This window comes from Alexandromys fortis, unplaced genomic scaffold, assembly GCF_014885135.2.
Source record: "Alexandromys fortis isolate MF-2015 unplaced genomic scaffold, M_Fortis_MF-2015_v1.1 scaffold_12, whole genome shotgun sequence".
NCBI classification, from domain to species: Eukaryota; Metazoa; Chordata; class Mammalia; order Rodentia; family Cricetidae; genus Alexandromys; species Alexandromys fortis.
The window spans coordinates 3,395,418-3,412,891 of record NW_026067937.1 but is presented as its reverse complement, the minus strand read 5'-3'; the positions used below and the strand labels follow the sequence as shown (position 1 = coordinate 3,412,891).

At 38.7% G+C, this 17,474-nt stretch overlaps 1 protein-coding gene across 2 annotated transcripts in view; it reads left to right on the top strand.

Moving 5' to 3' along the window:
* LOC126504654 (doublecortin domain-containing protein 1-like) overlaps positions 1-16,899 on the top strand; it is a 42,507-nt gene extending 25,608 nt beyond the window's left edge. Inside the window, exons 2-5 of one of the 2 annotated variants that reach the window (XR_007592672.1) lie at positions 12,060-12,330; positions 13,493-13,646; positions 14,116-14,277; positions 15,783-16,899. Coding sequence is in view for 1 of the 2 variants with exons in the window: in XM_050147099.1 (XP_050003056.1) it covers positions 12,060-12,330; positions 13,493-13,531 (310 nt within the window). In the remaining variant the exon portion in view is untranslated. Of the gene's footprint in view, positions 1-12,059; positions 12,331-13,492; positions 13,647-14,115; positions 14,371-15,782 lie in introns of those variants that run through there. The other variant, XM_050147099.1, reaches the window with a different exon arrangement.
* The last annotated feature ends 575 nt before the right edge of the window (positions 16,900-17,474 follow it).

Below are 17,474 nucleotides of genomic sequence, written 5' to 3'. Positions count from 1 at the left end.
GAGGGGGGGGGGGGGGGGGAAGGGGGGGGGGGGGGGGGGAGGGAAATGGGAGGCTGGGAGGAGGCGGAAACTTTTTTTTCCTTTTCTCAATAAAAAAAAAATTAAAAAAAAAGAGTTAGTTCACTGTAAGAGCGGGAAAGTGGTGGCTCATGTCTTTTACCCCAGCACTTGGGAGGCAGAGGCAACCCAATACCTGTGAGTTCAAGACCAACTTGTTCTACAAAGAGCTAGTTCCAGTACAGGCTCCAAAGCTACAGAGAAACCCTGTCTTGAAAAACAAACAAACAAACAAACAAAAAACAAAGAGTTCACTGTAATTCAGAAAGGAAGTCTTTTGTGAGCCATCTCTCAAATAAGAAGAAAGTCTGCTGTCACTCGGTTCTCCTTTGGTGCAGCTGTTTTGCAAAAATTACCACAGACTGGGTAATCTACAAAAGACTATTTTCCTATAGTTCTGGATGCTAGAAGGTCCAATTTTGAGGAACTGGTTTCTGTCAAGGGCTTTCATTCTATATAATTACATGGGTAAATGTGGAAAGGCAGGAAGCTTAACTCATCCTTTTTTAAAGAGCCCACTCTTCTAATAATAATGTTACTAGCTCGTGTGTAATGGGAAAGTCCTCCTGACCTAATCAACAATTTACACCACTTGTAAAAGTCTCACCTCTTAATACTGTTACCATAGCAATTTCAATCTGAGTCTGTCAAGGGTCAAACATTCAAAACATTACATTAATTTTGATTCTATCACATCCATTCCCTGACTGGCTCTCCTCTACTAGGTCCTGTATCCAGAAATTTAACTGACTCCAGGTCTAGCTGAAAACACCTCCACATAAATCACTGAGAATATCTGATCAGATATGTGGGCATAGCCAAAAATGCACATCAAAATCTTTTCTCAATTCCTTCAAATCTGTGCTTGCCTGGAGTGTCTTTTACTGGTTTAGTGGATCCCCAGAAGACAGTTCACTGTGCCAATGTTGTTAAGTCCACCCCTGTCCCTAGGTCTCAGTGCCAAGAGTTCTCAGGTTGGGGTAAATTTATATATCGGAAACCACATTTTTATTAATATTTTAGTTTAGTATAAAAATAATAGATTTTTATGTGGGATTTCCTATAATAGAAATCCAGACTCCACACGATATACAACTCCCAATGGATGTATATTTGGAAATGAGAACAGGACCTACAGTAGTCACTGGCCCATCAGTGCTGCTGAGCTCTGTGGAAGCCATGAGGCTCCCTTTTCTGATGGTGAAGCAATTTCCTTGGTTGATCATCTAGATACCCCTAATTCTGACTGCTGGAAGTTTCTTCAGGTACATTTCACTCCATAACCACATCTGAGATGGTTGATGATGGATTCTAGATCACTGTACAAGCTTTGTGGGCAGTTTCTCAGTGAGAGAAATGGAGCCTGAGATTTAATTTATTGCATAATGACAGAGTTTTATTTCTTTAGCAACCCAGCACCTCCATTGGTAAGCTTGTAGTCTATTGTTGAGCCCATGTTACAGTTAAGGATGGCACCTGAGCATAGTAGATATTAAGTCATGTGGTCAGGTGCCATCTTTAACTGGGCAGATTGTCCAGGGGTAGTGTGGTCTTAGACTTTATTCAAGATTCAAACGCCTATATTCCCTACCATTTTCTAATGCTGAAATGACCAGTCCAGAGGCAGCCATCATTTCTCCACTGTAGATAATAACCCAAACACCTACAACTTCATTTACATAGCCCATTTCTGTTAACATGTCAATGGCCAGAAAATGATCATCTGTCTCTACCAACAACATGATGGACTATGAAACCGAGAAGAACGTGGTTATCGACAAATTGACAGTCTACCACAAAGAGTTTATACAAGTAATAGAAAAAACTATATATAGCTAAGACATTGCACTGTAGTTATTTTGACGTGCTCTTATCAAACCAGCCAGTTATCTTGTAGAGAAATCCTGTCATTCCCTCTGAATTCTCTGCTGCTTTCTCTTCCTCTTGGCTGTGCCACAGTGACCCATGCTAACTCCACACTTCCTGCTCTCTTTTGGACTCACCCCAGCGTTTTTCCTTTTCAATTGTCCATTTAGTTTTGTCATTATTTGTGCCAGCCAGAAATTCCAGTATGGACGTGTTCACTCTTCTCTGAATGTTTACTGGTTAATGACCTTGATTCTTTAAGGTCACTAGCTACTACCACCTCAAGGGATCTTTGGCAAACCTTATTTAAAAGAGTAATTTTCCCACCACCATACTGTTAATTCACCTCATCATCGTCAACTTTTCTGATATCATTTAAATCAATGTCTATGCAGTTTCCCTTTTACTGTTTTGTTGTTTATTGCCTGTTCCTGCTGCTGAGAGAGATGAACACAGTTTTCCTGTTTTGTTCTTTGTGATTTCTAAGCACAGACAGTTGTGCTAGATACACCGTAGACCATCTGTGAACAATCATTGCACAGGTGAATGTTCTTATTCAGAACATCAGTGAAAAATGTAAAATGGATTTTTATTGCCTTGAATGTAGTATCTTTTTCTTAGTCCTACTAAGTCATCTTACTGTGGGATTCTTCCTCCTTGCCTTCATCAGGTACATTAGAACAAGACTCTGTGGCTACTTCCTTAGACTTGTGAATGCATGGTTACACCTTGGATAGGAAGTGTTAGATAACATCCTTGGCATTTGTCTTATACTATTTGGGCTTAAGAAATTTTAGGTTACCTGTGAATTATGCAAGATTTCGAGGTTGCAAATAAGAAAATCCCAATTCACACTAGCTCATAGAGAAAAGAGAAACAGTTGGCACATCTGTTCAGAATACTCAAGAGACGTGTTTTGTTTTTAATAGGTGGTTTTAGGAATTCAAATGCTGCCACCAGGACTCTCTCTTGCTTTCTATCTCTCATGTCTGCTTGAGTCTGTGATGGCTTCCTTTTGGATATAGAGGTTTCTGTGTTCTTAGAGCTACCACTCTTAGGGAAGGTAACACTGTTCATTCTTCTTCATCATGACTCTCCTTATGAATCCTTGTGTCTTAGGAATGGTACTTTCATTTGACAGTTCTGGAGATGCTTATCTCCTGGCCTGGAAGGCAAGGCTTCAGAGTTGAAAGTTCTGTCAGAAGCAGGAGAAAGTCATGCTCCGGAAAGGCAGGGATGAAAGGCAGACAGAAATATATAAATCAAATGCATCATGCTGTGCTTTTTCAGTAAAATATTCCTCATACCATGTTTATAATATCTGGATTCCTTGTATGAGAGAAAACATAGTATTTGTGTTTCTAAATTTGACTAATTTTGCTTAATGTGATTATCTCCAGTAAAATTTTAAAATCCATGCCAAATGCCGATAAGATATTGGCTGACTAAATGCGGGGTTGTCGTCTTTCTGTTAGATAGAAAACAGACTATGCAGTCAGCAGATTGCTTAATAGACTAAGCACTCTCCTCTCCTTGTAGAAATGCGAGATCATGTTTATTTCTTATTGCAACTTGATATTTGGTTATTTCCCAGAGTCATTAGATTGAGATAAAAGTGGAACCTTGGAAGCTCCCTTCCATCATGTGACTTCTTCGGGGAACAATGGCCGAGAATAGCACAAACGGCTGTCTTTGTGACAGTCCCTGGAGGCCCTGACCCACTTGGCAAGGACCTGTGGACAGTTCCCTGCATAGTTCTGGGCATGACCCCAGGGAGCATGTGTGCTGCGTGCTCTTCTTGCTCTCTCTGGGCCAGACAGACTGCTGGCCTAAATGTGTCACAGTAGGGCATGAAGTTTAATGTTATGTATTTGCGTAACTGTTCTGGAATGAATGATTTTAACCATAAGAAATGCTATTAAATAGATGATATCAGGAATTAATGGGAACATTCAAGGAACAGGGACTAAAACAGAATCATTTAAATCCATGGTTCCCTCATTTCTACCAACTCTGCTGGTACCCCAAGTTAAGGGAGATGGACGTAAGGACAAGGGACAAGCAGTGCCGACTATTAAGAGGAAGTTTCCAGGTTATGTTGTCTATAGGAGAAAAGGAAAAGCCTGGTATATCTCCAGAGGAAATAGACTAGGACAAAATGTAGAATGGACCGATCAGCCTTGACTTGTGAATTGATCCCAGACCCTACCAAATGCCACTGTTAACCACAAGAGACCAAACTGTCTCTCACTTTGCATCGCGCTGTAACCGCAGGTGCTACCAGCTGGACACACTACCTGTAGGTGTGCCTAGTTAGAGAAGTTCCTTTGTAGCTTGCAAAGCTGCTTATGCTTCTGAGGATAAAGACAGATAAAAAGGATGGGTTACCAGTGAGAATTGGGAGACAAAATGGGAAAGAGGCGAGGAACAAACTGCTAGTTACTGTAACCATTTTTAGAAACTTGGTAAGTAAAAACTGGTTGCAAAATTGATCATATATACTATAAAGATGGCTCATGCTATCCGGGGCCACTTGCTTGAACTACAGGTGGTCATGATCTTTTCTTCGCGCTGACTTCATTCATCCATCCAGGTCATTGAGTCTGCCTGAGCAAGGCCTCCACCAGAACTTAGACGTCTAGCTAGTGCTAGTCACGTATGCTATCTCCTGAGCTGTGATGTCGTGCACCAGAATATAGGTCCTTCATAGAGTGTACTTGCTACTTATCTAGATACATTTTTTAAAGTGCATGCCCTATATCCTGAATGTTATATTACAGAAACACAGGTATGTTCACAATAATATTCTTCCTGATAAAACAGAAACTGATAAAAATATTTGATTTATTTAACACAGAATGAATTTTAATGTACAATGTATATTTTTATTGCTTTTAAATTGTACTTTTTCCAATTTTCCACTTCCAACTAGTATCACATTTACTTTTCACACCAATTATTTCTTGAGCAATTTTTAGATACATTTTTCTGGTAAAGGTAAATGGACTTTAATTGATTCAGGTTCTATGGTCCCCTACCCTCATCATTTTCAGCTGATTTACACTGGCCTCATCTCTTGCTCTGTGTCTGTGCTGCTTCTGTGGGGCATTTTCTTGCTCCTGTTTCTCTAGGTATTTATTTTCCCCAGTCTGCTTCTTCCATCTCTTTGTTTAACCACAACTGCTTTTCTGTTGCTCTTGCCCGTTCCCATCATTTTCATAGTGAGGTGCCTGGAATGGAAAGTTGGAGACAATACCCTCAGTTCTGTTACCTTCATGATAAGGAGAATGGTGAGCTTCAACCCAAAGGGGGTCAGGTCCACAGAGGTTGATGATAACCTGTGACCTTTTGTTACAGGTTACCATTAGAGATGGGCTTTCTCTGGGAGTAAAGGCATCTTCCCCTAGCTGAGGTTAAGCCTCTCTTGTCTCACTCTTGTTTCCCTTACCCCCTTTTTCCTGCAATCTTTGCTGTCACTTATGAGAGGTAGTTATTAAGGTATAATAATATATTTTTACTTATATGCTTCATAATTTTTCCCCTCATCAACACATTGAACTTTTTACAACGTATGTAGTAAGTGCAGTCGTAATGGCTGTACTATGGCAAACCCTTTTATTTCCCCACTATTTTTAAAGCTGCTTGCTTATCTTCTGTTAATTTTTTGTGTCCAGCCATCTTCCTTCATCCTGGTGCTCTGTCTGTGTCCTCTGCCCCAACTCCACCCACATTTGTTTGAAACGAAGCTGATGCTCTGGATCTCACTCCCACCAGAAACTAACCCCAAGCTATGTGGACGCTGTCATATCCTCTCCTCTTATTTTATGCCTTGGGACTTAAACGACTAGAGAATACCTGGCTGCTCCTCAGTGACCTTCCAGACATCTGTGCAACAGGAGGCTTTTCCCGTTCAGTCTTGCTCTGATATATTCCCAGCTTACCCAGAACATGGCACCAACTTCTCAGACATAGATGACACAAACAATAGTTTATTAGTAGCAGATACTTAGGGCAGTTTCACCATAGTCATAGAAAATACCTCTGAACATTGTAGTAGACAATTCCAAAATTACAACTGCATTTTAAAGTTTTAGAGAGTGCCTTAAGCAATATCTACTATCGCACATAATAATGTATTTTGCTTTAATGTTAACTGTCAGTCCGGTTAGGGTTTCATAATAGAAAGTTACACTGTGTCTTATCTCCTGGAAGCTCAGTGTGTTGCTGGCGTCTCGTACTTTAATTGAAGACCTAAGTAGGTACACTTTTTTACTGAAGATTATTTAGATGATTTTTTTTAAAAAAAATTGCTTTCAGGGACACTGATATCTTTTTGGTTACTCTTTTTAACATGTCGTTTTAATTATCTTGAATATTTTAATTGTGAAGAGGCTTCTCTGAAGTATAAACATTTGGATTTATCACTGTTTCTAGGGATAGTTTATACATAGTAATCTCAGCATCCCAAAAAGGAGCAGTTGGTTTCCATGATGAGTGGGTGGCAGAGGGAGGACGAGGACAGCAAGAGAGGAGCTTGGCTCTCTTCTCACTGATACCCAGGTTGCATGTTTCTGAGTTCATAATTGTTCATATTTTTCCTTCAAAACTTTAAAATACCTTGACAATACTAGACATTAGTATATTGTTTCCTTTAAAAAAAAAACCAAAAGACTAGATGACTTACTTTTGGGAATGCACATTCTGGGGAAACTTACATGAAGTACATGTGACCTCACCTAGTTTTAGATATGAACCGTACCTGATTTTATCTCTTTGTACTTTTACATAGATAAAATCACTCTTTTTTATTCTTTTATGTGACTGTTTCTTTCCTCTAATCATTATCTTAGAAACTGGTCTCGCTCATAGTGTTCTTGTCAATGAAAGTAACCAGAGGAATGAACGGGTGAGGTGTGTTACTCTTTCTGCAGTATGCTTGCTATAGTGTGTGTTATAGGGTAGTCTGAACTTGCTCTGCAGCTGGAGAAACTTCACCTGCATGCCAGGCTGCACCAGTGAGGTGAGGCTGCACGGGTGAGGTGTGTACTCTTTCTGCAGTATGCTTGCTATAGTGTGTGTTATAGGGTAGTCTGAACTTGCTCTGCAGCTGGAGAAATTTCATCTGCATGCCAGGCTGCACTAGATTTATACTTTTCTTCTAGAGTTGGGAATAAACTCTACAGAGAATTCTGCACTTTTATTATTACCATGAATTATTTACTTTCTATGATGCTCAAATAACATCAGAAAATTTGAAGGATACTATTTGTATCTCTGGTGTCTTTTTGTTTAAGTAAGCTAAAGGGAGGGCAAGAAGTTTAATGAATTTTTGTACTTTGTGCATACCAGAGGTTTTATTAAAAATTATTAAACAAAAGTTTAAGCTGTTCATTTATTGCTTGCATTATAGTGTTTCAAATGTGTGGTGTGTTATCAACATACTCATGGTCATATCCTTGGCATTTATGCACTCTTACTTGAATATATTTCAATTAGAGAGTTTAATTGCCATTAAAGTGATAATAGGATAAAGGTAAGTTTTACAATGATAATTTTTTTAAAAAAAAGACACATAGCCCTTTATGAAGGTTTAAATGTCATTGGAATATAAAGCAAGAAATGTGTGCTTGTCAAATATACAGTATAAATAAATAATTTAGATGAAAATGGTTGATACATTTAACAAAGACTCTACCAAATAATGAAGGGCTAAAGAGTGGTTGTTAGATTTGATGTACTTCATTGTATATTGTACATAATTGCTATCCATAAAAATTCTATGGCTTCTGTATAAGAAAAAGAGACATTTTGACAGGCAACACTGGATGCAGTGACAGCAAGCACAAATCCCTGGCAACTGTCATTATCCTGCTGTTGAATTCACATCTAAACTCTGTGATAAGTTAGACCTGCATATTTGCTATTGAGCCACGGTCTGTCAAAGTAGCCACACTTCTCACTTATGAATAGAATTATTAGCCACATGCAGATTTACTCTATAGAAATCTAAATTTGCCAAGGATGCTTTGTGTTTCAAAGGGGAAGGGGGGGTAAAAAAAAAAAACTCCCTGTCATTTTGTGCTTATGATAAAATTTCCCTTGCAATGGTTTTGGCGAAATGAAAATTGGATTTTTAGTAAATAACAGTTTGATTTATATTTTATCCTTTAATTATTTCAATAATAGTAAAAAAATTAATAAAACTAAAACCAAAGGAAGTACAATTCAGATGGTTACCTGTGTGCTACATTAAATTTACTTTGCATTTAATGTAGTTTCCTTTATGAAGGTAGTAGAAATCCAAGGAGATAATTATAGAAAGTTCAGCTGAACTTGACTTTTAAAATGAGAAAGTTCTTATTATCGCACTGGAGAACTTCACAGAGTGTAGTGCTAACTTTAGTGGTTCAGTGGTTATAAAAAAGACAAGTTCTTCATGCTTTTCCCTTGAAATCCTCAGAACACTGGCCAGTTTGTTCTGCCTCTCCTCTCCTGCTTGCCAGATAGATCAACACACTTTCCCTCAACAGTACCTGAAAGAAGAGGGACGTTTGGATGACCAAAGCCCACCTAACAAAAAGAACTTTGCCCAGAAGGCGTCTCATGTCTCATTGGCTAAAATTACATAAAAACAGATTATTTATCCTGCAGGGACAAGGGAAATAGAATTTCCTTGCTGGCTCTAGTCCACGGGGCATTTGCGTACTGAGACTAATCAGAGGACATCTTCACTAGGAGTCAGAGTTCCCCAGTGTGCCCAAAGTTTGGTGTCTCAGGAAAATCGAAGGAATAATTGTTAGTTCAATAGCCAACTTTGTCTGATGTAATTTTTGACTTGGACTTTCCAATATTTTGTTTCTTAAATTATTTTTTGTTAAGTAGCATTATGTGATATGTTTTACACAGTACCATAGTTGTTAAGTAGCATTATGTGATACATTTTACACAGTACCATAATTGTTCAGTAGCATTATGTGATACGTTTTACACAGTACCATAGTTGGCCAAGAATAATCTCTACACACAACTCACTGCTTGAATTCCCTTGAAAGTGGAAAAGATACAAAAGCAGAGGCTTTTACTCCTCTATGGATGGAGAAAAATCACCTCAAACCACATAACTAGCAAACACAGCGGTATATAAATCCTTGTCCCCCCACCTCCTTCTTCCCTAAGTATTTAAGATCAACGCAGAACTACGGTCAAGTGCTTTACTCTGAGCTCTATCTCCAACCATTTCAAGTTGGTTGTTTTATTTTATTTCTTTTTAACCCACTGAGTCCAATTAGTGGTGCCCTTATGCACAAGAGTGTGGGAAATCCACCGGGGCGTGGGCAACCTGCCAGTAGCCACCGCCCTAAAGAAGAGTGGTTGCTTCCCTCCAAAGGCTCAGAGAATGTCACGGATGAGTGGGTGGAAGGAATACAAGAGTCAGCGGATGGGGAGGAGCGCCGTGAATCACTATCTTCTGGATATGAGGTGGCTTTTGCGCACATGAACTCAGCAACTCTGGGTGCCTGCACAAGACAAGACCAAGCCTTTTAAAATCTAACCTTTGGGACTGGAGAGACGGCTCTGTTCAGAACATGGACACTCTTCCAGAGGATCTAAACTGAGTTCCCAGCACCCGCGTCAGGCAACTTACAGCCCCATGTGTGGCAGTTGGGTGTCACATCCCTTCGTGAAGCTCCTATGCACCTAATCCGTGACTTTCCCCCTGCGGTTACCAGGGTGTTTTCTTCACGGTTAATAACAATTACAATTGTAAATGTATGAGTATTAGTTTAAACATTCTGTTCTTCAATTACATAATTATTTCAATGGGAATGGCTGTAAAAAAAAAGTAAGTCCTGAATTCAGATTAAAACTGAACACTTTTTGAAGGAAGTACAACCATGGTTATAGATTACCTGGATGAATGCCATTGATTTAAAATTCTCCAGATTAGAGATATAAAAGGTCCTGCATTGTAATGACTGCTGAGGGATTTAGAGGCTGGCATGGAAGTACGTGGGGTGGAAATCCGTAACTGAGACTGAAAATATGGTTTTTGTTAGTTTTCTTAAAATTGCTGTAATAAGCCAGTAAGGTTCACGAATGTTATTAAAATAGAGACAACGGGAAGAAAAACCATTCTCATCAAGTATTCTTTCTCTGCCTTTAGATAGAAATTTTTAGGGAAAAATCAAGTCATAAATAAATCTATTACTAACCCACTTATTAAATGTGATTGTGTTTTATCATTTATTAAGTCATTTAATTATTTAATTTACTTTTTTTTACCATACCAGAATCATAATTAGATAAAAATATTTTTAGTACATACTGCCCCAAAGATGCAGTTTTGAGATGGCTGTTCTTGATTGTCAACTTGACAACATCTGGAATTAACTAAAACTCAAATGTCTGTGGACACCTGTGAAGGAATTTTTCTTGATTAAATAATTTGAAGTGAGAAGACCCATTTTTAATCCAGATCATTGAGGTGGGGAGTTACAGTTTTAATCCAGAACTTTTGAGGTGGGAAGAGCTACCTTTGATCTGGGCCACACCTTCTGCTGGCAGCCTATATAAAGGATGTTGAAAAAAGAAAACTTGTTCTCTCTTTGCCTGACTGCCCACGCTCTCAAAAGTAAGTCCATCCCTCACTGGCATTAGGGCCTACTTCATGGGAATTGTGGCATATACTGAAGACCAGCTGGGACATCTAGCCTTGTAGAGTGAATAACTTCTAGATTTTTGGAATGTCCATTGGTAGACAGTGATTGTTGGACTAGCTGGAACACAGCCTGTAAGCCATTCTAATAAATTTAATAAATCCCACATATATATGAATAGATATAGTATATATCTATACTATATATGTGTGTATATATGTCCCATGTATATATGTATGAGAACTTTGACTAATACTAGTGTCATTCCAGAGGAACAGAGAGACCAACTTGGTAGATGTTTGAGTAGCTCCAGTTAGAGGTGTGTGAGACCTGTGTAAGACTATAGATATCTTCTATGCCTCATCCTCCCACTGGTGGGTGTTCTCAAGTATGCCACCCTTGTCCAATCTGATTAAACCATCAAACCCATACCTGCCTCACCACTGTGACTTGCTATTTCATATCATCCCAGGTCACATGGTCCTGTGTCTACACATTCCTGTCCTTCTCAATGCCACTCATTCACCTTGAATTCTGGGGCGTGGGTGACTACCTGTCTCAGTTTCTCTGAGACACGTGACTTTCAGCTCCTAGGTAAACTGGGCTGAGTGAGTCATCCCAATACCAACTCAATCACCTTCCTTTAAATTGTTTTTTTGCAGGGCAGTGGTGGAGCATGCCTTTAATCCCAGCTCTTAGGAGGTAGAGGCAGGAGGATCTCTGTGAGTTCAGGTCAGCCTGGTCTACAAGAGCTAGTTCAAGGACAGGCTCTAAAGCTACAGAGAAACCCTGTCTCAAAAAAAAATGTTTTTTATGTATGAGTGTTTTGTATGTTTGCATGTCTGTGCATCATGCAGAGGTCAGAAGAGGGCATCTCCTGGAACGGGATGGCAGATGTTGGTGCAGGTCCTCTAGAAGAGCAGCCAGTCCTCTTCTGCGCCATCTCTACAGTTCATATCAATCATATTCTCACTAGTGCTAAGCCAGCTCTCTTAAATCACTTTTGTCCATTTAAGTATACATTCATATACTCATTTAAAACTATATCCACTACTGAGGGATAGCTTGTAAGCTTTATGCTTGTAGGGACCTCATCTCTTTAACGATTTCCTAGTACTTAGATTGCTCATGTTTAATAAAGTAAATCATAAAATTACAAATTATCATCTTTAAGCATTATGCAGATTTCTTCAGTTCAACTAAATAAAACAGTTAAGCTCAGTGGTAGGATACATTTGACTCCAAGCTCCTACCCTGCCTCTGCTAATGATGTATATGTTTACTTAACCTTTCCGATTTTCAACTTAAGTGTAAAGGGAAGTTCCAAATACTACCTTCCCTCCGGGACTATTACAAGCCTCAAAGTCCCGACTGAGTACCTTTGTCTAACCGATAGCTCACGGCATTTACTGCATGTTAGATGTTAATAAAGTCATTACAGTGGATTCACTGTACTCTCCCACGTGCTGTTTCTTTCAGGGAGTTCATGTCAAACCAGGCAAAAGCTGTTATTAAAACTACCGACGATTGCTTGCAGCTTCAGTTTGGCCCCAGCAGACTTCTGCCTTCAGTGGCTGTATCACAAGGGTCAGGCCTTCAAGATTGTTCTACACATCAAACAGCATCAGATCACAGTCAGGAGGAACCATCAAACCCAGAGAGCTGCAAATCCAAGAGAAAAAAACAATTCTTGTTTTATGTTGGCTTCCAAGAGAAAGAGACTCGTCAGTGTGCCAGTGGGTCAGCCGAGGTAATCAAAGCCGTTCGCTCTTCTTGTTAACCAACTGTTGAAGCTCTTTTATTTGAGCAGAATTTATAGTGATTCCATTGACTAGTTCAGATATTAAAACATAGTGTATCATTTGGATTCTGTTTTCGGCTATTATTGGATTTTTCCTGTGAAAACACTGGAGTCAGAGTGTGGCTAATTACATTTTAGAGACCATGAGATGCGCTCCAACCTGGGTCATCAAAATCTGAAGCGAACGCTGGAGGCAAGGGCATTGCTTAGAAGACATTTATTTTAAATAGAAACGTGTGCTTTTGGTCTTTAACCATTATTTTGGAGCAGAATCAAACAGAATGTAGTTATCAAACCATCTTGTACATACATTTTTGGTGTGTCATAAACTGTTAGCCCAAGAGGAAAAGGTGGCAAAGATGAGAACTCGGGCACTGAGGAAGATCTCCATTGCATTCAGGGTTTTGAATATACAGGTATATTATGGTTTTAACTTAGTTTACTTAAAGTTTTTTTTAAAATGCTGACTTTACTACCCTTTAAATGAAAATGACTAGAAGAAGATTCTGAATGAAATATTTTTGGCAGCTTACCATGTACTTTTGAAAAAAATCTAAACTACTTTTGACTAAAGATAAAAACCTAGAAATCTCAACTCTTATTGCTTTCCAATTTGAAATTGGAAAAATATAGGCAATAAAATTAACTTTTGAATTAGCATTTTCCTCATAATAAACCTATTTGAATTTCTTATATCCTTTAAAAATGAAAAACTTTCTTTCAAAGTGTAGACACTTGTGGAAAAATCTTAGCCCTGTAATAGCCCATGCTATTAAGCCTCTACTATTGTCTTGGCTGTCAGAACATGGCAGGTGTCTGACTGGCTCTAATTCTTCATGTACATAATCTAAACAAGAATGCTCTGGGTTTTACTAGTAAATGGTCAGAATGATTCATTCGGAGAGAGTAACAGTCTTGGCAAACATCCTATTGTGTGTTTGGATACTGAAACAGTGTCGATCTTGCTGTATCAAAAGTTTTGTTGTGGGATCTTCTTATTTGTAGGAACAATTTTAAGTGCTTATATTAGAGAACTATGGGACAGCATTTTTAAAAAGTTTTAAGTTGTTAACATGCACAAAGTTCTGTGTTTTTTTTTTCCTTCTTTTAGCGCATCAGAGTCCGCGCTAAAATGGATGTCACCCCATAATTGCCAAGGATTGTCTCAGAGATATAAACTTCAACCACGAGTCATTAGAGTGACGGCTTATACAAATGGATCTGGAACAGCCTTTGCCAACATTACTGCACCAACCATCGCCTTGGTAACTAATAGCCCGACGTTTTCAGTCCTTTATCTCTTATTTCCTTTACAATACAAACAAATAAGAAAGATAATTATTGTGTTAAAATGTTGTGTAAATCTGAACCTGTATATTGCTTATTTAGTTGTAGGAATTTTACTACTTTCCTATGTTAAAGTAAATAGAATACTGGGTTAAGAATTGAGCAGATTAATTAAATAAATACAATGGCTATGCGTTTTGTAGTTCTTAACACACAGACTGTTTATAAATTAAAACACAGAATGTTTATAAAATACTTATAAATAATGAGCTATTCTTGCCATTTGATTTGTTTTTTGTTTCTGCATTTTCAATGCTGGGAAACAGCCATGTCACTGACTGAGCTCCTGAACCTGACGTGTGACTCCCTTGACCTCCTGGTTTGGTTCTGTGGGAATGTGCTGCTTTCTTTGTAGATCACTGTGTCCTACCTGTTACTCTCTTCTAGTTGCTGGAAGCATCACTCACAAGCTGAATCTGAACATGGCCGCGCGACGAGTGTTTTTGGCAGATGGCACGGAAGCCCTCAAACCTGAAGATATACCCCATGAAGCCAACGTTTATGTTTCAACAGGAGAGCCCTTTTAAAATCCATTCAAAAAAATTAAAGGTAAAAAAAAGAAAAAGAAACACCGTACTCCTTCACAATAAATTGCTTAAGGAGTGCAATTAAAAAATGATTTTCTTCCTGTCTTTTTTGCATGGTTTAACAAAACTAATGTTTACGCATTTACAGCTCAGTAAGAGGATAATGTGCTTAATGAAAGAAAAATCCACTGACAGCCACGTTTATTGCCCTTCATTAGCATTGGTGCTTAATTTAATATAGATCTGAATAGACATTAGGGAGCCTGCAGGAGGTTAAATGATGAAAATATAATAAATTAAATCAGAGATTATTGAATTTACTGTTTAGTTTCTGTGGCACTCAGCAGACGTAATTCATGAGATGTGTGCTCTCAGAAAATAGTTCAGAGTTCCCAGGATCATCTTTTCATTTACGCTCTTGGTCTTTTTTCAGATTGCATTAACATAATTAAGAAATTGTGACAAGTAACGAACAAATAATTCTATGTACATGTGATTCTCCCAGTAATATTACTCATAAAATAAACATTACAGCTCAATCTTCATTTTTAACCTTTAAATATTTATATTTATGTGTTTAAATATAGAAACTCAGATAGAGTTTCTGCTTGGAGTTTTTTCCCCAATATCCTTATATTTAAGAGTTCAGAAGTGAGGATATTCTAGGGGGGAAAAAATCTTTTTTTTTTCAATGTGAAATGACACCTTTAAAGAAAGGAAGGAAAGCAGAGGTGTCTTCATTCTTCCACGCATGCCGTACGGAGCCTTGTTATCCTCTGTGCCTCACGATGGTGGCTTTAGGTAACATGAGAGTCAGTCTCGCCATAAGAACCAGTGAGTCTGCCTGCTATGCCCTCAAAGCTTCTGATACCACATTAGAAGCAATTTCCCTGCCACTCTTGTAAAGTTGGTGGAGCAAAGACAAGCCTAGGCAGTGAGTGTATGAGCCAAAAAAACTAATTCTGGAGTTGATTACAGAGGAGACAGTGGAAGACCCCCATGCATTGATGCTACTGTATGAGATGGCACTGGAATTGCTATCAGGCTGGTAACGCTTGGTCATCAGAAAGCAAGCAGCTCCTTGAACTGGGACACCGTGGCACCTATAAGGGAGCTGTCGGGGTGGCACCCACTGCACCCTCCCTGTGCGGTGACTCAGACTCACATGCTTTCAGATTTGCTGTAATGTTAGACAGCGCTTGTCTTATTTTATATTCAGAGAAACAATTGCTTACACAAAATGTTTTATTAGGCAACTCTGTTTTTATAATTCTAAAAACTCCATATATTTATACACGATCTCTTCACCAAAATCCTTGATTAGTTTTATAAGGATAAGAAATTCTTGTTTTCTAGTGAACAATAGTATCACAAAAGAGATATGTAAAGATTATCTGTAGGTAAACTAAGAGAAAAAAATTCCTGGGAAAGTATACATAAAAAATAATAATGTCACATCTTGGTGGATGGTTTTTAAATGTACAAGCTAATTTCTTCTCCCGCCCCCATTTTATCCTTTTTTAATAGCCAAGTCCAGAGCAACAAGAACAAAAAAACTTCTGTGCTTTGTCTGCACATCTTTGGCTGTGTTTCATTGTGACATGCACTGCTGTTCTTTTACACCAAAATGTTGGCACAGGCTCCTGAAAATTTCACACCATCTCCTGCTGGATCAGCAAGCTTAACCCACCAAAGTCTGGTGTTGTGCAATGGTTTCTGACTGATAATCAATCTTTCTGCTGCTCGACAGTTGTTACTGGGACACGGAGCAGAGCAGGTGGCAGATGTGTCTTGTCTTTTGAGAGAAGAAATTGTAGGTGAGCTTGGACACCGACTAGCATATCACATGTCTGTTTAAAGATGTAGGATAAGGACAATGGGGGGAAGCCACCATCTGATTATTCTCAGAGATGCGCCTAAACACTAACGTTTGTTCACTTTCAAAATATTGAGAACATAAATGTAAATATATGTTTGTACACACACATACACATGTGGGGTGATGCTTAACTTACGGGTATACTGTAACAATAAACCACGTATGGATGACTTTGCAGACAGAAGACGAGCTTAGCATGGGGAGGAGTAAGCGTTGCTGAGGGCAGGAAAGCCACTGAGCAGAGCCAGCGTTAGTGACACAACCTTCCCATCTGCATGTGCGCTTTACAGACAGTCAGCATGGCGGCACCAGTCAGTGACCTGACATTATTTCAACTCAGTCTCCTCTCAGCAGCTTCTCGGAGGTTTCTTTCTGCCTGCAAGTAACCAGCCAGGCCAGAGTAGATGAGAGCAAAGGAACATGGTTGTCTACCTGGGTTTTATTTTCAATTCAATAAAAATGTAACCCGATAAACATGTTTATTGTGTGCCTACTGTGTGTTTAGCACTGGCATAGGGAGAGAGGTCCGGGACTTTGCCGAGCTTAACAAAGTCTGTAGGTCATAATGTGAATACTTAGTAGGAGAACCACAATTCAACAATGATTCCCAGGAAAAGGTATTTATTATTTTATTTCTCCTACAAGAAGGTCAAATAAGTCAGCATAGTATTTTGGTGATTATATTCCATATTTTACTGTTTTTTTAAACTGAACTTGAGAAAATCAGCGTAGATAGTAAAAATTGTCTCTTATGAAAAGTAACCTCAAATTTGCAAAGAAAAAAAGCCCCCAGCACATGTCTGATGGTTTGCACTGTTCATTGTCCCTGTGAGTATCATTGCTGATAGCTGAGTCACTGTCTCTGAAAGACTAAGAGAGCTCTCCACACACCTCAGAATACAGAGTGGTCACTTAGAGGTCAGGCCAAGGTCAAGACTGACCTGTTAAATTAGACTATTTCCTATATTTTGAATTGACTACCTAATTAGAAAGATTAGGATGGAAGAGAAAAAAAGAAAAGATGGAAATAATCAGAGAAGTGTAAGTGTTTTCTATGAAGACTATTCATGAAGATGTCTTACTAGTTCTTATAATTCCATCGTGGAGTGATTATGACATTTATTAATGATCCTGTCAGAAAGAGGCCTTTGAACAAGTTCTCAGATTCTTGGTTATATTGTTTAGATTTTATTCAGTTTTCCACAGCCTCTGCTTGATGTCAGTAAAGAGAAAACTTCCTGGATCCAGTCCTTGTGGTTTTTAAGCGTTCAGATACTTGATATCTGCTAAAGATACACGCCATACCCTAGTAGGACTTAAGTATTATAAAGATGCTGGGG